The sequence below is a fragment of the Oreochromis niloticus genome, linkage group LG6 (genome assembly GCF_001858045.2).
Source record: "Oreochromis niloticus isolate F11D_XX linkage group LG6, O_niloticus_UMD_NMBU, whole genome shotgun sequence".
Classification (NCBI taxonomy): Eukaryota; Metazoa; Chordata; class Actinopteri; order Cichliformes; family Cichlidae; genus Oreochromis; species Oreochromis niloticus.
In genome coordinates this window covers 12,280,799-12,302,159 of record NC_031971.2, presented here as the reverse complement: position 1 = coordinate 12,302,159, position 21,361 = coordinate 12,280,799, and the positions used below count along the sequence as shown (strand labels likewise).

Sequence of the window (21,361 nt, the reverse complement as noted above, 5' to 3'; positions counted from 1 at the left end):
AAGTGGAAGCGGCACTTTTGGCAGAGTGAGAGCGAAATCCTGCTGCCATGGAGACCTTACTTATAGACTCAGTCTTCTTGGACATGGATACTATTGTGTCTCTCAACACTTCAGAGCTTTAGCCATTGACAGCTGACATTGATGTAAACCTTTTACTAAAACTGCATCAAAGAAAGAAAAGAATGAGGGGACAGTCGTGGCACAGCTGTGGAAAGACAACAACTGCCGAATGAGGGAAGAGGTCAAATGTGAAGATATTTAGAATCCCCATATACTAGTATCATTTCCAAACTGTAGCCAATATAAGAATTTGAATCATTTTTAAAAATAAAAGGCAAGTTTTACCTTATTTGACCTTGAAAAAGAGATCAAAGGTCCAAAGTAATGTGATAATTACAATCCCCAGTTATCATTCTCTATATGCTGTCAATACAAACAATAGCAGTAAGAAAGTTTGCAATAGCTCTGCATTGTATTATTATCACTTTGACCTTGAGGGAGAGGTCAGAGGTCAAAAGTGACATAATATTCTAAATCTTTATACAGTACTTTCTAACAAAACACACCACACTATATACAGCAAACCAAGCCTAAAACTCTGTTGTAATACCATTACTACTAATACTACTAAATAATAATTAATAATAACACAGCAGTTAGTCACATGCATGCACTGTAAAGAAGCAGTTCTTCACACACACTGCTCTTTACCTTTTCCCTACAATGGCAGAAACAAATCATCATGTACTAGTTTCTCTTGTAGTGGTTTTATGTCAGTCCTCCACACTGGCTAAACCTTTCAACCACTAAACACCTACTTCGCAACCCCCAACCTCCCACTATGTTTATCTGTGTTCAGTGGTCTAGTGATGTTCTTGGTCTCCTGGTTTCTTACAGGTTGCAGACTGCAATCAAAATAAAGAAAACTGTCTTGGTCACGGGCTCTTTTTAACCCCTTTTTATTTGTTGTTGTTGCTCCCTGAGCCTGGTTCTGCTGGAGGTTTCTTCCTGTTAAAAATGAGTTTTGCCTTCTCACTGTCGCCAAGTATTTGTTCATAAGTGTTTTTCTCTCTATTATTCTTGGGTCTTTGCCTTGCATTATACAGCGCATCGAGGCAAATGTTGGAAGTTTATAAATAAAATTGAGCTGAACTGAATTGTCAGCTTGTTAGCTTTAGGTTTAGCCTTAGCTTTAAGACTGCACCACATGCAGTCACATTTGCTGCTTTGGTAATTGGAAATCCGCTGCATACACGATGTACATTAAACGCCCTTTTTTCAGTTTTTAATTTAATTTCACATGAGTTCACACAGACACTTATACGTGAGCTTAAAAACAACACAGAGGTGGTTTTGTAAACTGTAAATTTCGAGTAGATATAATGATATGGCTAAAATCCATATGTGAACCAGACATCATCAGGCTGGCTGAACAGAGATTTTATTCACATCACTAGACACTCATCACATAATCACAAGTAGCAACTGGCATTCTCGTTCATACACACAGCCACACTCATGCATATTGGTTAATGCAGTCCCTCACACAGACCCCTACACATAGAGAACGAGTCAACACATCACATCCGTAGGAACATCAGCAGTAGTCAGAGTAATCCTCCTCCACATAGTTGGCTGGAAAGAACCCCACCTGGAAACACAGGAGCAGTGCAGGTCAGACAAGAAGCCAACAAATAAATAAATAAAATATTTTTGGATTTTTTACGTGTTCTCACCCGGCCGTACACCTCTCCTTTCCACCAGCCACTGTGACCCTTCTTGGAAAGGATCTTGATGGTGTCTCCTTCCCGCAGCGACAGCTCAGAGCGGTCCCTGGCCGAGAAGTCGTACCTGGCCCTTGCCACGCCGAAGTTCCTCATGCTGCCCCCTGTGAGACAGAGCCCACATTGCAGCATGGAAAAGCTTAAAGGAATAGTTTTGGGGAAACAGTCTTACCCCATTCCTCGCAGAGAGTTTTCATGAGAGTTCTCATCACCACTCATGTTAAACACAGAGTTAAAGCAGATTTTTGCTTACAATAAAGACTGGAGATGGCAAAAAGAACACATGCGGCTATCATAAAGTCATTTCTAGATTTGTGCTTTTGTACAAAATATGGAAATGTGATAAAAATGAATATGAGAGCTCCATGATCTGTAGTGATCTGCACTTCCACAACTAGGAGGTGGGTTGCTCTGTCATTTTGCACAGACATTTGCAAGTCACAGAGGACGACTTTGGTGATCACAGTGAGGACTGTAGGAGGTGATGGAGATCTTCTGTACCTGGTGTGGAATTGGGCATGTTGTCAGACAGGTTGCTTTGCTCCGGTTGTTTGAAAGGTATACAAAGTGTGGTGTCCAGGTCCTTAAAGTACTCCTTCAATGAGGTCTGCTGGTAATACTGAATCATCTCCTAATATGGGAAGGGGGCGGGAGGAGAAAAGAAGCGTGAGAAACGTAAGAGAGATGTTAGTTGTGGTTAGAGAGGAGGAGCTGAGGTCAGCAGCAATCCAGCACTAAAGATAATGCTCAGCGGTAGGTTTGGTTTCTCTTGCTCTGAGGCAGTGCTTCAGCTTTATGACTGCGTACGACTTACTATTAGACCCTTGAAGGCCTTCTTGTCGTTGATGCGGTAGAGACCTTCACTAGAGGTGATCTTAATGTGTCTGATGTCCATGTTGAACCTGAGGGAGGAGAGAGGTGAATATTAAAAGCCACAGTCTGGGAACTCGTGGAGGCTGAACGGCAAACACAGCGATGACTCTCAAACGACAGACTCGAGAATTTTTCACTTCTGCAAAGATGAATGGATTTTGTTGGCTCCTGAATTAAAAACAGATCATGCATTAAATGCTTTGTCAGTCTGGATTGTTTCCCTGGGTTTTGAGAGGAACTGATACTTCTTTTACAGCACAATTACGCATTACACGTGTTTGGTAATACAGCTCCAAATTTCCAAACCGTTTTATGGATGGGGAACTTTTTTAAAGTGGAGGTTTATTTTAAAAGAGGATTACAATGCAGTATATTTCCTGATGAAGTTTTGTACGATTTTATTAATTTAAATGCTCCTTTGGTGCAAAAAAAATGTGCTCTTTCTTATTGTTTTAGGGTAGATATGCAGCTTATTTTTTAACAATTAAGGTTTGAAATGCAATCGGAGCAATAATAGAATATTTAAAAGATCGCAGTAATTTGGCCATCTTCAAATCAACAGATAGATAATCAAACAGAACTTTAACTGATATAAGTCTTACTTAATGCTGATAGCATACTCTCCTCCATCTTTCTGCCGTACAAGGAAGGTACCATCAGAGCGGGACATTAATAGGTTTTTGGCGGCCGTGCGGTCCATGTTTCCCGCAAACCTTTAATAACACAGAGAGAACCAGAGCGTTAGTTTTTATTTTGAGTGATTACTGTAGCCTCTGAAATATGAATTCATACAGTTATTTTTTGACAACAGTCACAAGACCAATCAAGTTACACTGCGATCAAACACACACTTTGTCATTTAAATACATTTGGCTGTTCTGTCACTACAGCATTACTTGTCCTTCTCTGAGAGTTATAGACGTGACAGCAGACAATGATTCAAATACGAGTGTCATTACAAAGAAACAATCATTTCACAAATGGCACCAAAGTGTTAATAATTTAGGATTCAGACAAATGTGAAAAATGGTCAGTATGGCGTACATGAGCCAAATTTGAAGAAATCCCCTGAAGGCGTTTGTGAGATATTTCATTAAAGTGGGTAGCCCTAAAACAAAACACCTCTGGCTTTGCTCTTTGCTGACAGCCCCTGGAAGCAGTTTTGCCTTTAGGGGTTTTTACCAGACAGACTTTATAAAGCAAAATAGTAGGTTACACTTAGTCCAACGCCTTAGTTGAAAGCCCATCAGTTCACACCTTCACCTTAACCACATCGTAAAGAGCTATCAAATTAATTTTAACGGTTGCGTTTTCCTGCACAAGCGTACATAATTCTGAAAAATACTTTCAAATGAGCTTTAAGCTGATGTTTTTCTCTATAAAGTCTGATCAATTATTTTGATAATGGAAAGCTTTGTTTATAAGAAAAATTATGTTATCTGACTGTACATGATCAGTCGTGTTCACTTTCCTGTCCACAGTGTCATACTTTTCATTACCACCAGGTGTCGCCAAACTGAAACATTTTTTAACACATGCTGTCCTTCAGGAGAGCAATAGTGTGATTAAAAAGCTGTTTATAATCAATAATTTGAGGGCTCAGAACGCCATCGTCATCGTCATCAACACGAGCCTGGGGGCGTGTACCACCACAGTGTACGGTACATCCTATCAGTTTCAGCGTAAAAGTGTGTTCCAAACGCTGCTATTAAAACGCCTGTAATTTTCAGTATCGGGTTCTGCTTTTGCGTCTGTTAACTAGTACTACTCTATGTGTCGGCTCTGTGGTGTTTCCCACTGCGTTTTGCAAAGCAATGCAGCACTGTAAAAAAAATCAGACCATGGTTAACCAAGGTAAGCAGAAGCTCGGCGAGCGAGCGATTCCGCCCCGTTCCTGTCAGTACTCACCAGTTGAAGCCAGACAGGTCTTGGGTTGGCCTCTGGAAAGTAGTGAGATCACAGAAAAGTCACATATAAAAAGGCTGTGGTTGTGCAGATAACAATTTTTCATTTCCTAATTCTGCTTAATGTTTGTTTTCTTTACAGGAATGGTGCAAGCTGACAAAAACCACTTGGCTGTGCTAAATTTAGTCAGTTATGTGTTTGCTGTTCTGAGCTTATGTCTTTCTGGGAAATTAAATCTATCTGAAAATGTTGTTTTGTTTTCAAAATGGAAAAGTTAGGGTGCTTACTGGCTGCTGGATTGTACTCACAGAGAGGTAGGGCTGAACCTTTTGGCAAGGGAACCATCCCATTAGACCACTGGTCAGATTTCTTCCCTATGTCACAAAATAAAAAATAACATGACTGAGTCAACCGATCAGTTACTGAAGGGTAAATCAAGCAATCAACCCCAATTGTAAAAATATTTACTCATATACAAAAGATAGCAATCTGAGGTAAGTCACACATCAAAAAACTGTAAGCAGAGGTTTAATGAGGAAGTACTGTGAAGCATGAAAGAGCTGGCTGACACCTGATTTGTGAATCAAATTTTTTGGGGGTAACTATTAACAAAATGTTAAAAACTATTTCACTAAGACATGTTTCAAAGTGGTGATGGATAGAATCACAGACGCTGCGTTGAGCCCATTTATGCAGCGCTGACAGTGAGACGGTTCAAGCGTTTTTCACTCTTTTCGGCGCATGCTTTCATTCTCATGAATGAAACTTTCAGTAAACTGTGCCACAGTGAGCCAGCGGGAACAAAAAGCACGGCCGCGAAACCTGAGCGGCTCTGTGGATTTCTGCCGTCAGATTACGCTTATTTTCCAAATCAAAACTGTCACACAGCATCGCGATTGCATGCAGATACAAGTGCAGGTTTGGCACGAGGGAGGAAGTGGAAGACTGAGACTGAGACGCAGAGAGGAAAATGTCAAAAGAGACTGAAAAAAGACAAAAGCCTCTCACACCTACACGGCAACCACAGGAAACGAGCCTTGAAAAGTCTAAAAAATAATGCATGACCCCCCTCACCCCTCCCCTTCTTCAGTTTATTGAATACAGAATAGAGTGCATGTAAATGGCTATGTTTTTTTAGGCCTACCTCCCACCAGGGCAGCTCTGCGTCAGCGCGGGTCAGCTCAATGACGTCCCCTCTGGAGAGATTAAGCGCTTGGCCGAAGCCCACAGGAGGCGGCGGCATGCCATAATACTCCTGATTTACCTCCATCTTAGGATATCCTGACAGCAGAAAGAGGAAAAAGGACACGTTGTGATATCTGGAAGAGCTGCAACATAAGGCAAGCACTCCTAAAAACTAATCAAACTGGATCAAACTATTCTCTGCATGTTTTTAAAAAATTTTTGATTTCAGATAGACAAAGTTTACCAAAAACATCCCCTATCCCCGCCCGCCTACCATGATGCTCCGTTTAGATAAAGTAAAACTGGGCTACCATTAACCACAGACGGGTGTTTTTTCAACGGGGTTCCCATCAACATGCAGAAATTGGGTGAAAATAGTCCACAAACTAGTTAATGGTTGTCGCTCTGATATTTTCTACCTTAAAAGAGGGCTCAGAAAAGAAGACCGTGAGAACATCTTATTCGCTGCAAGTATTGAACTGACAGTTCAATTGGTAAAAACAAATAAAAAAACGAAGGGAATGAGGGGGAAACACTTTCATTCAGACGTAAGCGAACCATCCTCATTTATTTACCAGCCCTGTTATGCAACTTGAATAACAGACAGTAAATCTTAAAACTAGACAATTTTCACTTGTTCCATTGGCAGATTTTTCACTTATTTCAAGCTAAAATATCTTGTATTAAGTAAAAAAAAATCTGCCAATGGAACAAGTGAAAATTGTCTAGTTTTAAGATTTACTGTCTTGAAACAAGTTCTTTCAGCTTACTGAAATGTTGCCCTTTAGCTGATTCTGTCTTATTTTAAGTGTAATGAGATAATTTTGACTAGAAATAAGACAAATACTCTTGGTAAGATTTTGAGTTTTTGCAGTGCAGAACTGGGGGGAGATAAACCAAGATACTGACCTCAGGACTCTGATTGACAAAGCAAAAAGAGTAAGAATGAAAATATTACCAAGAGTGTTGCTTTTATTCCAGTCATTACAACCAATGAGTCACAGTTCAGTCATGACTTTTGAAATATTACATAAAATGAAACCTAAAAGTCCGTTGGTCACTCCGTGGGCTTTCATAAATTCCTAAAGTTGAGACATCACATTACAAACATAAATCTCTTTGAGGCTGCGTCAGCAAGAAAAATCTACAGAATCAAAAAGGTGGAGCTACCTGCCATGCTTACGCCTTCTTAGTAAGGGAAATAATCTTCTTTTGGTCAAGAGGCAAAAAGATTATAGTGTATGCTGAAAATGGATAAGGTATTAAAACGTGCATCTAGCGATAAGATTATCAGTGTCAAAGAAAATGAATCAGACAGGCTGCAAAGTTTAGTTCCGTCGCATTTCCAGAAGACCAGCTGATCTCTGTGCTAGCTCACATCAACAGATGACTCAGCAGGCAAACCTCATAAAGGGGGGGTTATTTAATACTGCAGCTGCAGCAAGCCACTCTGCAACCCACCTCCACCCCACTCATTTTCATTCTGTGTCTGACGATCTCTACTCTGTTCTGTGCTGAACTTTTGTTGCTGTTCTTCCTGCTTTATGCTTTGCACTTATGCATGTAAGAACAGAGACATATCCAAATCAGTGCAGATGTAAACAATAAGCCCCCCTACACACAGTCACACTACAGTAAAAAATACCTTCTTTTGATGAGGAAAAAATCAGGTTGCTCGGTCATTTGTTTAAAAAAAAAAAAACAGCCGCAAGCAGTTGGGGTGACCAGAGATTAAGTGCGCAACACTCTTAACCTCAACTGAATTAACCAGTCACATGATGGGTCTCAAAAAGGTCACAGTGAAACTTATACTGACTGCAATCAGTGAGACAGATTAGTTACAGATTTTTAACACGCTGCAATCTATCTGAGTCAGTCTGCCCGAATAACCGCAACTCGTTTGCCACTCACCTCCCTGCAGTAGAGGACTCAGCTGTTTATATTCCTATATGTAAGCATGGTTGCCAAGCGCCTATGTCACTTTGCATTTAGTGTCTTATAGAAAATAGATTGCCATTAAACACATCATAATAAAATATAATCATATAGACAGGAAAAGCAGGCTGGGAATACTTGCTGATGATGTGATATATAACTATCTGAATTATTTATGGTGAACTCTGCTACTAATAGGGGAGAAAATGATAATTGCCCTGCTGAAGTTCTATCTGTCCGACATAATAGGGTATGGGTCTTTATCAGAGAAGATCACAGAGAGATTAAAGCTGATGGCAGAGAGGCTTTTAAAAATGGTCACTATATATAGATTTGGCTATAACTTTACAAACAAAAAAAGCACTTTTATAATAACACAACTCACAAGATATATGAAATATATGTAGGTTAAAACGTGGGAAGACACATCGCTACAGCTTTATATTTGAGTGTTGAACAAAAACATGACCTCAGAACCTGAAAGTCTTGTCCTGTATGCTTTCAACATGCTGGTAGAAATAGGCTCTATAAGCTGATATATCATGAATTTCTTACCAATGCTGGAATGACCAGAGGACCTTTGAGCTTTATTCTGAAGGAACAAAAGAAAGAAACAGTGAAGCAAAGTTTTGCACGAGTCCCAAAGAACATCCATCCATTAAAACTGGCACGTACAATAGTGTGAATAAAAAGCCCAAAGCTGAGCTGGAAGTTTACAGTATAAAATATATGTAGACATACCTTTTTTGCAGAAACAGAATGATCTGTAATTTTAAAAGCAGAAATGATTGTTAGACTAATTAGAAGCATTGTTTTAACACATACATATGCATGTGTGCACGTATACAGACCTGAGTTTCGTCCACAGGCGGGTACTCTGCCTAAACACTCTTTATGTGCTGCCATCTTACAGCGAGTACAGCGATAGCCCTGAAAAAATATCCCCCTGCAGACACATAGAGAAATTTTACCTTTAGAGGAGATTTTTTTCCTTTTTTTGGTTAACTTGTTAATACAGTTCCACAGGAGCTAACTTGTTAACTAGTTGGAGAAATAATCGAATAACAGAAGTACCTTAACAACATTGAGCAAGCTTTGCAGGAGGTGGTTTCCTCAAAGCAGTACATCTGGAAGTCATGGTTATTTGCTGTGGAGTTCTCAGGACTCATATTTGACCTGCAAGCATAAAGTGAAACTGTTTTGACCTCAGCTGGGGGAAGTAAGCATTTAAACAGCTGCTATTCGGTGCCAGATACTTTGGTACTTTCACCTTGGTAAAAGTACAAATCATAAGGTATCTGTTTAGAGAGACTGACGATGAAAAAGCAGTCATAGCCAGTGCAGTGAGACTGCAAATAATGTAACAAATAGCAGGTTGATGCGTTAAATCAACAACAGAAATCCATAAAACTAAACTTTTCCGTGTCCAACCTTTTTCAGATCCGCTTCTTATTTTGTATGTTCGACAACACAAACGTTTGTCATTACATAAATTAAATATTTGGGAGGAAAAAACAATTATAACCTAAAACCTGCAGTAACTTATTTTCAAGCTCAGGTTTGCTGAAATATTGAGGTGTTTAGAGAACATGTTAGCAAAGAGCTCACTGGGTTTTTTAATTCTATAAGTCTGAGTATAGTTTCTGGCACTTTAGCTGCTAAATATTCTTCATAGTTGTCTGATTGCTGTTTTTAGTGCTCAGCTGTACGTCCACATATTTAATACTCACAGAGCCATCTCAAACTGTTCCAGCCATTTTTTCTTCAGTTCTCTGGTTTTGAAGAATAAATCATAGCCAGACCTTCCGTAGCAATCCAGCAAGAGGAACAAATAGGACCACTGTTCACATACAAAAACACACACACACACAGTCAGTCCTATTGAGATGCCTTATGGAGATCTTGTCTTGTGTGTAACAGGTGTCTCAGTGCAGATTTGGAGACCTTTTTATTGTCCTTCTCTCCTGTCGTTTCATCTCGGATCTGGTAGCTCTGTAGTTCGATGATCTCCTTCAGCTCAAAAGTCTCTCCACTCTTCTTTTTACAAATAAACACGGCTTTATCAAAGAGGAACGCGTACCTGACAAACAGCAGAGCGCACACAAACGCAACGTCAAACAACAGCTTGTAACATATGAAATGAGACGTGCGTCAGCCACACACGCACCTGTCCTGTTTCGATCTTTTCTCTGAGCTGCAGATCTTTAGCTCTCCGTCGATTTTGGGACGCCCGTAAAGAGCTAGAGACTGAGTCTGAAAAAGGGGGACGAGAGGGAGGATGAGCAGAGAGGAAATACAAATAACAACCAAAGAGAGACTCATTAGAAATGAAATAGCGTAACCGCACCATGTTTTCTATGGAAAGCTGAAACGTGGTGATTTGCTTGATGATCTCGTTGTCTCGCTTCACTTCATTCACACTCTGCGCCAGATCCTGGAAACACACACATGCACGCACGCACATAGAAGAGGGTTAAGTATCATACATTCAGGTTACATACAAGTAGAAATACACAAATAAACACACTTACTCTCATGGCATCTAGAGCTGTTCGCAGGTTCTCCTTCTCTGTTGAGTCAGTGGTGTGTTTAACCAGCTCCTGCAGACACAAACAAGCCACGGCAAATTAAAGCTGCTGGATAAAACCAACTGGAAATTGAAGATACAATAAGTGCCATGTATGAAGTATAAACACATACCTGTAATAGCAGGTGGTATTTGAGGACTCTCTGCATGGGGACCATGAGTAAATCTCGTAGAGAAAAACGTCCACTGTTTGCTCTCTTTGAACACTCCTGAGAGAGAGGGACAGACAGAGAGAACTAGTATCAAACAACTGTTGTTGGTTTGAGAAGAAATGATGATCAAATAAATTTGCATAAAGTTATTTAAACATGTCTATATGGAGCGTGTGTTTCCTCCTCACCTCCAGTTTCATCCTGATATCCTCCCTCGCATTTGAAAGCTTGTCAAGGTGTTTTGTTGCCGCCTCCACCTGACTGCAGTAACGACCGTACAGTAACAGCCTGGCGAGAGATGGGATACATAAACATATTTTTCATACATTTGTTTGTAAGAGAAACAAGTGGATCTGTGTGTGTGTCTGCATGAGCGGTATACCTCTCCTTGTAGTTCACAAACACCTGGAACAGATTCCTGGCTCCATTATTTAGGATAGAGTTCTGAACTTCTTCTAGCAATTCAGAATGGGTCTTAGCCAAATCCTACACACACACACACACACACACACACACACACACAAAAACTATGTAAACAAAGGTTTTCCATGAAGTGGGTATATCATGCAGGTGCAGAGGTAAATGCCTTCTTTACCTGTATGTTGATGAATATACTTTCAATGTCTTGTGGCTGGAGAAACCTTTGAAGAGGCTTCATAAAGTGCTGCACAGAAGAGCAAGTATGAGTATTATTTTATTATTATATTATTTTTTCTGCATGAGTTTTCTATACTTGTGTGCTTGTGATGTATGATGAAGAATTGAAAGAGGTGTGGAACAGGTGTATAAAAAGTGATGTTGTTACTTACGGAATGTTTTTTTTTGTGCAAATTTGTGATTTTAATTTCACAGAAATTCAAAATTCTTTTTTTTTAAATGTATGAGCTTTGAATTCCAGAAATATTGAAACATGTTTGTGTTAAATTTCAAAGATCTCAGAAATTCACATTTTTCTCCCCCAGCTCGTTTATGCTTTTTAAGACGGGCTCTGTCATCATCATTATGAGTCGTTTTTTTATTGGTATATGAATGCACCGATCTTCTTTGATCAGACTGTGGGTGTGTGCACACCTGTAGTATAGATTGCAGTGTTTCTGAGTATTTCTCTTCCGTCTGTCTGATCTCCTGCAGGCAGCACTCTCTCTTGTCCACACCAGTTTTCTGCTGCTAAAGGGCACAAAAAAAATGTCAATGAGTTTTTTTTTGCTTTTGTTTGTACTTGCCTTATACATAAGAAATGGGGTATGGTGTTAAAGTGGCAGTAGTTATTTAAATATTAACAGAGAAGTTTAATCAACCCCTATTAAAGTCAAACAGAAAGCTTTGGCACATAGGCTCTGAGGCACTGTGGTTCCTTGACCCACAAAGAGTTTCAAAAATCAAAGGAGGTCTTAAGAACATTAATAAGATTGGAAAGACAAAGAGAAATTATTATTCCTGCTACACAAAATTGTATTTATTTTTTAAACTGCCCTTCTTGTTCTTTTCCTACTGAATAATTCTGCCTAAAAGGTCTCTAAAAAACTAAAATAACATGCTTCGGTTAAGGCTGTATATATTAGACCTCTGCAAGTAAAACTCTAATCTGATTAAGAGTCTTTGATATGCGGACTACTCTGCCTCCCGAGTCATAGCCTCACATGAGGTGATAAGAAACACAGTGAAACCCAGATTGTAGAGCAGAAGTACTTTGTTGGAAGACCTGCAAAGCTTGCAGGCTGCAAGTGAAGGCGAACACCCTCCTTTTTGTTGCAGGTTATAGGTTACATGGGAACCACTCACAGTTTCAGGCGGTTCATCTGCCCTCATCAAGTCTTCATAGATCTCATCTCCTTCATTCTCCTCATCCTCCACAAAGTCGTACAAGTCATCATCTTCATCCACTGTATCACTAATACACAAAACACATGCAAAGTACTTACTGTTATCACCTTTGGCTTTTTTTCTTAAATATATCTGTACTGTATACGGAGCGTCACTAACCTGTACACCACCTGTATAGCTGGTGGAATATAACATTTCTCCACTTGCAATAAACCATCACATCTCCCAGTTTGATTCAATTAAGATTCAAAATGTCCTGACAAGACTCTTAAATTTAATTCTTAAAAGTAAAATAATGCGGTAGTTTTCGGTTTGAGTATTTTGAACTTTTCTACAGGTCAAAATGTGGCATTATGAAAGATGTTAAAATTTTACAGGAAAATCCTCAAATCATACAGCCACAAAACAAAGAGAGAGGGAGAAAAATTGGCAGCTATTTAAAACAATCTCTCTCTAGAGAAAAAGGCTTACTCTATCTGGTCAGACAGGCCGCTGTAGATCTCCTCATCAAGAGTGCATCCCTCTAAAGGAAAAGGCCTGTTTGAAGGGAAGGTGAGTGTGTTAAAGCAGCAAAAAAGAGAGAAAATTACAACTAAATAAATGTTAATATGAGTAATTAAGCATGAATCTAGGTTCCAGGCTGAAGGACAAAACCCCATTACTGTGGTGCTGACTTCCTGATGAGCCGGCATATTTAACAGTAATGGAAAGGATTTAAAATTTTAAGTGCCAAGAAATCTAACAAAAACCTGTTATGCTCAAAATATAAAGATTAAATGCCACTTAAATTAATGAGTTACAAAACTTGAAACTTTCGGGAACGTTCTGTCAAGTTAAGAAACAACAGTCTTATCTGGCACTGAGGAAGTGCTGTTATCTGCTACACCAACTTTCAGCCTAAGAAAAAAAAAAACAGCCACAAGCCTCTGGTCCATATAACCAATTTCACTTGTATAAATATTATATTCTTGCTTTTAGGGTGGCATGGCCACAGACCAACAAAAAAGTAATCCCAAGTAAGCACTTTCACATCCACGTGGTAGGATAATGGTATAATTTCATGTTGTGCAATAAACCATTTGAGACTAGTTATTTAAAGCTTGATAATTTCCACATTTCTACAGAAAACATTTATGATTATGACATTTATTATAAAAAAATGTTGACCATCTTAAACAAGTTACTTCTCCCTTCTCTACCAACGCGTCTGTTTTCTTTCTGCCAGCAACGTAATCGTCCGTGTGATTTCTATTAGCCCCAAATATTTCAAGGAAGCAAACAGACAAATAATAAATGCTTCACACTAACAGATAACACACACATCAGATAATGAATAAAATAATACACATTTAAAAATACAGATAAAGCTTTTTACAATTGCATTTAAAGGGGACCTATTAAGCCATCCAAATATCGGCACCAACAATAGTATTGGTATCAGATCGATAGTGGCACGGAAACAAAGTATCGATTCTAAGTTCAGTATGTAATCGACTGCACTGTTTTAAATTAATTATTTTTTGGAAAATGACAGAATATACCTCGGACATGCACCATGAAAAATGTCTGAAGCTTTTTGTGTTAACTGTCACATCTGTTTTATTTATAGCTTATAGCACATTTACACAACAGAAGATGACCCAAAGTGCTTTGGAGACCAGCACATTTAAATACCCCAAAACCTGAAAGTTGTGTTCTGTTGTGTTAACCCATTATTGAGGAAAGTAAAACTCACAGTGATTTAGTGGTCATTAAAATATGTTCAGAGTTTGCGAACTGATGATGATTCATCTCAAAATTCATGACGCACTGCTCTCCCATACATGACCTGCCTCTATAAGTTATGGGTATTGCTTTTGGTATCGGCAGTACTGGCCCTGTATTTACTTGGCATGAGATCAACACCAAAATTTCCAGTATGGCACAACACTGGATCACATATCCTGAATTTGATTAGGATATGAGGGCTGTTTATTAGAATCAGCTTATCGTAAGGAAGTCGCCTTAAAAGGAGAGTTGGGTTGAAGCTGATAGTCTAAGAATACAAGCATGGATTTAGCAGTAAGCACAAGTGGTCCTGTTAAACTTCAATTTTAATTACAGGCAGAAATGTACTTACTGAAATCCTCTGTGGACAGCAATGGATGAATGAGACAGGGTGGACAACGTATCTATGACCTTACACAGACAGAAACACACAAAGAAGTATATTAACAGTTTTGCACAGTGTGGGAACACACAGTGGCAGAGAAACTGTAAAACTGTTTAACACTTTAAATGTGAACACTAAATAATGACCTAGTTTCACTCTCGCTCTGTTTGACAGTTCAATTAAAAAGAGCATAATCACGATGGATGTTGAAATTTCATATGAAATGTGATCAGAAACATACAGAAACAGTGGTTAAAATGAAAGTGAAGCCTTTGTTTAAAGGAAAACATGTATTAGTGAGCTTAAAAGTTGGTCTTAATGGTTTATAACTTACTAACCAAGTAAGTAAGGGACAGTTTGTTTTTGTCACACATTTTGAGCTTCTTTGACATGCTTTTTCACTTTTCAGCAGTGTTGTCTTTCTCCATGATGCCACTTGACTTGTTTCAGCTGAAACTTGTCTTTCAACACTTCTGGTTAGGCAAAAAAAAAAAAAGCACTGTCCGACTAAGGAATACGTTTCTCAGTCAGCATTTTTCGGTCTAATTTCTGCTTTCATTCAAGACAGAAAAAAGAGTAAAGATGCAACAAGAAGTGAAAGTCTGTGGTTCTGAGAAGTCCTGTGGAAAAGAAATCAGTGAACTAATTCAAACTGCTATCCAATAAGCAGAGAATTCAATAGAAAACACTAATTAGCTTTCTGATAAAGTGGTAGTTAAAAAAGATCCAAACAGCTCTGTGTGAGAACAGATGTTTCCCGTACTTAAAGGTTTTATGCTTAGCTAAGCCCATCATCTGCTGTCTGCTTGCTTTCTGTTTAAATGCATTAACCCCTTCTTTCATCCTTATATCCACCATAGCTTATTAGAAGTTCCACCTAAGTGGAATTTCTATGTTAAATCTTCAGATGATGGCTGGAAACCACTGAACTAAGCTGTATCAAAAGCAATTTATGCTCTGCTATAACAGCAAAGTAGAGCTCACACACTGACGGGTAAGCGTCAGCAGTTTAATAAAGCAATAGATTATAATAAGATATCTCTCGGAGCAGGTTTTGTGCCGATGGACTTTATTTACTTGTGTACAGGATCTACCACACCCATGTTTTCTACATTAAATTGTTATGGGCGACTGAGTGGAAGCTGCAAAGTGAAACGAGAAGCTTAGTGACAGTAACACACTGTAAAGTTAATGAAATGACCCCCCCCCCTCCAAAATAAAATGTCCTGATGACTCATTTTGAGGACATGGCTTCATCTTAGTTCGCACAGACAAAAAAAAAAGTGCTCATTTGAAATCCACTCTTGGTTGCTGTAAATCGCTGCACTGCATAGAAAGTGAAAGAGAACTGTGGAGTACTGCATTCATGCCTCTGACACTTCAAATTAGAAAATCACCAAGCTACTTCCTGTTAGGGCTTTGTGGGTGTCTGCAAGCTGCAGTAAGGCGTTAGGACTTTATGCTTCACTTTAGACTTCTGCCGTAATGACTGAGCTACGAGTGCATAATGAGTTTCCCATTCAGGTACAATTTTGGGTTCTTCAGATGTTTAAATTTTTATTCATCGTGTAACCATCAGGAAGAGATTTCATCCGTGCAAAATACAGCAAATAAATGACCGTAAAAAGAAGACCACACAAAGTAATAAACACTTATCCCCTGGGACAAGAAGAGCAAGGAGTCCCACAAATGATGGCCTGGATCTGATCTCAAACTCAGTCAAACAGAGTCAGCCTGAGACAGCATGACGAAACACTGAGACAAACTAAATCTACAGGAGAACTGTAGCGCGGTTCTCCAAGGTGCCTGGCGAATTTGTTTCAAAAGCAAACGTAAAATGTGGTCACAACATAAATGCAGTTTTTCCTGTTTAGTACATTTAGTGTAAAGTTCTTTCTTTGGAGCTTTGAGCCTTCATCGTGATAGCGCAGTGGAGAGAAGAAAGGAAGGGTGAGGAGAGAGAAGACACGTGCTGGATGGTTCGGGGCAGATTCAAACCCAACTTTGTTTAAAGTTAAACAGTAGTTAAAAATGACTCAGGGCATATGACCGAAAGATAGATTTCTGCGTGGTGATACCTTTCCAAAGTCCCGAACATCAAACAGATCGAAGGCTTCAAACAGTTCGTTCTTCTTCAGATGAAACTTGTCTTGACAAACTCCCAGGAATGTCCGGATATTCTTTAAACACAGGAACTAAAAGACAACAGAAACACAATCATCACTTTTGTTTACAAGTTATAGTATTCAATTCAGTTCAGCTGATCTATAAACCAAATATCCATAAATATACATGTGCAATTTTTACATGATAACAAATATGGGCAAAGGGATTGGGCCATACCTCTTGTATCTAGGCTTTAATATGTAGTAGTGCAATATTTAAACTCATATTTAGGGTTTTTTTGTTTTAGATGCATTCTACTTGCACTGTGGATCAGAGTGAAGCTGTATTTCGATCTCGTGGATGTCCCGTACATATTGCACAACTGACAATAAAGTTGACTTTGACGTGATCTTTGATTTTGGGTGTTTTCATAGTTATAGGTGTATAAATCAAGCACCTAAGCATGCAGTCTGCCTTGACAAACATTTATGAAAGCATGGGTTGTTCTAAAGAGCTCGCTGATTGTGTTGGTACCGTAATAATTTGTGAGATTTCTTCCCTCCTACATGCTGCAACTCGGCTACAAAGATGCAGTGCACGCAAGGTCACAGGGCGAGGTCACAGAGTGCTGAGAGACGAACAGATACATGGTGCATACAAATTTCCAACACTCTGCTGACTCAATAACTGCAAAGCTCCAAACTACCTCTGGCATTAACATCAGCACAAAAACTGTACGCTGGGAGCTTCATGTAATGGGTTTAAATGGCCGAGCAGCTCCTGTGGTCCAGTACGTTTGTCCGTACAGTGTATTCTAGCCTTACTCTGGATCCTGAGTAATCTGTTTTTCAATCTGTTAAATTAAATAAATGTGTAAAATTCAACAGACCTATTTCTCAATGATTAAAATATGTAGGTAAACAGAGGTGTTGTAATCACATTAATTGAGGCTCTGTACTTAATCTGAGCAGAACCCTTGATTAATATTAAGACCTGAAAAGTTCCATACTTTGTGTCCAAATGGCAGCCATGAAACAGGTCTACTGGGATTTTCCTGGTGTTCAGTGGTGTTGACTGTATTTGTTATCGTACTTATCAGAAATCTATATTTTCCTGTTTTATGCCCCCCAAAAACACTGTTATAGTGATTTTTCACTGGAGGATCAAAACCTCAAATCTTTGTTAAACACAGACGGTTTAAGTTACGAAATGTCTCGTGTTTTTTAGAATTGACAATCAAACGAAATGAGCAACTGATGATGTCACAATGGGCTCTGAGAACATGTGATCAGCTTTTATCACTGTGCTCAAATACTTAGTATATATTTAGTGTAATATTTGGTAGTTCAAAATATTAACAGAAATGTTAATTAGCAGATCCATGAAAACAGGAACTATATTAACAAGTTAAAAAAAAAGATTTCTCTTAATAGTTAAAAATAATTCAGAAGCAGAATCAAAAGCAGCCAAAATGAAAACACGTCTTTTTTAGCTACAGTTTTAACAAATCAATAAAAACTTGACAAGTGTAGAAAATTGAAAGATTACAAATTAATAATGAATATCTTCAAAGCCAACAGGCCTGTTTGAGAAGGAACAAGCTGCTGTCTTTCTTTTAACACTTAGATTCCACATACACTTTGTTACAGCCCTGACCAGACGGTGAATGTTTATCAGCAGCACGGACCACATAACCATCAAGCACAATGAGCTAAAATGTGTGCCACTAAAAAGAAACAGTTCGAAGGACATCTAAAATATGACTGCAGAAGAAACCACACGGAGCAGAGTGTGCAGTGCAACTGACATGGTGGTCAGACAGATGCCGCTTTACATAACTTCCTGCTCGCTCTCTCTGTGTGTGTGTGTCTCTCTCTCTCTGTGTGTCTCTTCAGCAGTGGGAAATGCGGAACTCTAATTTGAGAAAAGGGGAAACGTTTAGTTCTGACTGATACTGCTGCACACATCACGTCGCCCTGCCAGGAGCTCACATTAATATGCAATCAAGTATTTGTTCTTGCACTACTAAAATAATCCATATTGCAAGAGCACAGGGAAGATCCTCTAATTGTGTAATTGTGACAACAGGTGTGTGTGTGTGTGTGTGTGTGTGTGTGTGTGTGTGTGTGTGTGTGTGTGCACATTTGTATGCGCCTGCGTGTATACGTCACAGTGTACACGTCCGGCTGTCTGTTAATCAGCGGATGTTTCTTAACCACTTTTGACCTCATAGGATTTCCCAGAGTTTCCCATGCACATGTCAAAGGCCATTAACTCCTGCACTGTTTGCAGATCCCCAGTAAGGAGGACCTTCTTAAGGTTTTCCCTTAAAAAGGCCCAAGGCGCTACTTTAGGTCATAATATTCTACCATCCTGTCTTTCAAATGTTTTTAACTCATATTTTCCACCCTTCTAATTATCTCATGCCCTTCAACCCTTTTGTTTTTTGTTTTGTTTTTTAGCTAATGTGCTTTTTAGCTTGCATGCATTGTCAAAAAACTTTTTTTGACAAAGTTGAAAAGACGTGGAAATGTAGGCAGGAATCAACAGGACTTTTTGAGTGTTTTATTAAAAAAAAATGCATAGCCTAAGTATGTATTAAAAATGAATATATAAGTAATATATAAGAAATAACGCCCTTATGTCTGTGTCGTAAATGTCCTGGAGCTAACACCCGGTTAGCTTAGTGTAGCAGAAAATGTGAGAAGATGGGAAGGTAGTCTGCCTGCTGCAATCCAGAAAAAAAGGTTCACCTAACCACATCTCTTACCTCAAAAACATTGCTTCTAGTTTGTGAAATCTCTGCAAAAACTGAAGTCAGCTGTTTCTGCTCCCATTTCACACAACCAGCCTGTTTCTTATCTTTATGCTAAGCTAAGCTAACCATACCATAGAATGGTATCAGTTTTCTCATTTGACTGTCTACAACAAAGGTATACACAAAATATTAGGCATATTCAAAGCGAGGAGAAACGATAAGAGGTGAAAGTATTTTTATCGTATCCCTTGTGGAGTATACTCTCCCGAAGAAACATGATGAAATTAAAGTGCTTTGTATTTGCCAGCGCGATTATGGTGCTTCATAAGACGTTCATATGAGTCCAAAAGTTTCTAAATGTCAAATACGAAAACACTTCCATATCATGAAACATCTTTAATCTTGCTTCTAGCACAAATCCTGAATTTTCCTGAATGAGCTGTGACTATTCTGGATTACAATGCAGCAATCTGTCTTTTCAAGTTGGCATCACCAAATCCTATAAAAGTGCAGAATACATTTTTGAATTGGAAAATGTTGACAAAACCTCTGTGTGTAAAGAGATAATTAAATAACAACAAATTTAGAGGTTTTTTTTAACATTTATTTTTTGTTTCACTTTGTCTTCTAGTTGTCTCCTTTTGTTCTCCTTCATTATCATTATCCCGATCACTACATGCTCCCGGATGTAGACCGATAATGACTGAAGCATTTTCCTATCGGACAGCATCAGGGCCTCAGTAAGCCATGTTGGTAACAATAGCTATGTCCTATGGAAATGCATCAGGAAAAAGTTTGGGTGTGTGCATATGTGTGTGTGTGTGTCTCTGTCATTGTGTCTTACCTGCGACATCTGTGGGCGTAGGTTGATCTCTCTCAGGTTGACAGCCTGAGGCAGCAGGTTATTGAGCAACTGGCAGAGCAGCACGCCATCTCTCAGAGCCTGAGCCAGGTCGCACACCTGGCATAGCGCACACACAGAATTAATTTGAGGAACTGAAATGGGTTTGTGTATTCACAGACAGGTGAATATGAATGTGTCGCTGCTTATTTACCTGTGCACCCTCCAGAGTGACCCTGTGGTTCTCTGGAAGAACTCGGCAGTCGATCAACCACATCGCGCACTGCCGCCACAGCTCCATCTTGGTTTTCTGAATGAAAAATAGAAAAAAAAGGCAAAGACACAGACAGAACTTAGACATGCGGTGTTCAATCAAATGGAGAGCAAAATGAATGTTAAATCAGAAAGGCGCAGAGCAGACACTGAGCAATCCCTATCACGCCATCATTCAGTGAAACACCCTTGTTGAAACGCAATGCAAAAAAAAAAAAATAGTTGCCGTTGTCTCAGAAAACCTGATCGTATGAGTCCAAATCAAGGCGGGACCATTTAACCATCGGCCCTTACCTTCACTGGTTCCTCCCGGCACTTCTATGTGTTCTTTCTGATGTTAACCTCCCCGTCGTCCTTTCATTATCTCATTGTCAGACTTCGGCGCTCTTGTTCTGTCGTTCTTCCGTGGTGGGTGTTCTGCAGAGCTGCACTGTGTTGAAGGCTTTTAACTTTTTTCCCGCAACTTCCTTTTTCCTCTGACGCACCCTCTCTCTCTCTCTCTCTCTCTCACACACACACACACACACACACACATACACAAAAAGCTGCTACTGCTGCTGCTGCTGCTGCTGCTGCTGTTGTGACAACTGGCACAAGCTGATAAAAAAAGAGTGAGACTTGGTGAAAATGTATGTGAGACATGAGACAGAAAAGCAGCAAGTAAGCTGCTGGACTGTCAACAAACAGCCATTACTTGTCTAGTCATCTATGCACAGATATTTCGCCTCAATAAGGGTTTTTTATCCACTTTTGTGGCAGTAAAACGCTGCAGGAACCAAACACACGTCAACAAATCTGTAATATTCAAAATTACACTGCAGAGTTCATATTTAATTTGTGAATTCTGTCCTAAAAGCTCAACAGCAGAGAGACACACTGTCTATCAAAGGAAAATCCTCGAGCTGCCTAATGAATAATGAAACATCTCCTCAAACACTCTGACAGCACCCAGGGGTGATTTTACCCTTATGTTGGCACTTTTTTTA

At 39.3% G+C, this 21,361-nt stretch overlaps 1 protein-coding gene across 3 annotated transcripts; it reads right to left on the bottom strand.

Moving 5' to 3' along the window:
* Positions 1-1,270: 1,270 nt before the first annotated feature.
* On the bottom strand, positions 1,271-20,887 carry vav1 (vav guanine nucleotide exchange factor 1). 3 transcript variants are annotated; one of them, XM_005462656.3, is made up of 29 exons: positions 20,670-20,887; positions 20,317-20,412; positions 20,106-20,222; positions 16,476-16,592; positions 14,365-14,423; positions 12,717-12,782; positions 12,204-12,312; positions 11,493-11,585; positions 11,017-11,085; positions 10,804-10,907; positions 10,610-10,709; positions 10,383-10,478; positions 10,214-10,282; positions 10,030-10,116; positions 9,850-9,935; positions 9,627-9,762; positions 9,413-9,522; positions 8,757-8,858; positions 8,534-8,628; positions 8,424-8,446; positions 8,238-8,274; positions 5,707-5,843; positions 4,850-4,936; positions 4,566-4,597; positions 3,260-3,370; positions 2,599-2,686; positions 2,286-2,415; positions 1,737-1,888; positions 1,271-1,651 (listed from the first exon to the last, which is right to left on the bottom strand). In XM_005462656.3, exons 2-29 carry the CDS (start codon positions 20,401-20,403, stop codon positions 1,598-1,600), a joined length of 2,553 nt encoding a protein of 850 aa, XP_005462713.1. In that variant the 5' UTR covers positions 20,404-20,412; positions 20,670-20,887; the 3' UTR covers positions 1,271-1,597. The 3 variants fall into 3 exon arrangements, with proteins under 3 accessions (XP_005462713.1, XP_005462712.1, XP_005462714.1); XM_005462655.3 differs by having other exon boundaries at positions 11,493-11,588; positions 20,670-20,886; XM_005462657.3 differs by having other exon boundaries at positions 4,871-4,936; positions 11,493-11,588; positions 20,670-20,884.
* Positions 20,888-21,361: the final 474 nt, after the last annotated feature.

Excerpts from the sequence above, each read along its gene's own strand:
- vav1 (XM_005462655.3), bottom strand. The coding sequence starts at position 20,403 with ATGGAGCTGTGGCGGCAGTGCGCGATGTGGTTGATCGACTGCCGAGTT. Across the intron at positions 12,783-14,364 it reads GCTGTCCACAGAGGATTTCA|GCCTTTTCCTTTAGAGGGAT; the intron begins GTAAGTACATTT and ends CCCTTCAAACAG. Across the intron at positions 11,589-12,203 it reads CAGATGAACCGCCTGAAACT|CAGCAGAAAACTGGTGTGGA; the intron begins GTGAGTGGTTCC and ends TGTGCCCTTTAG.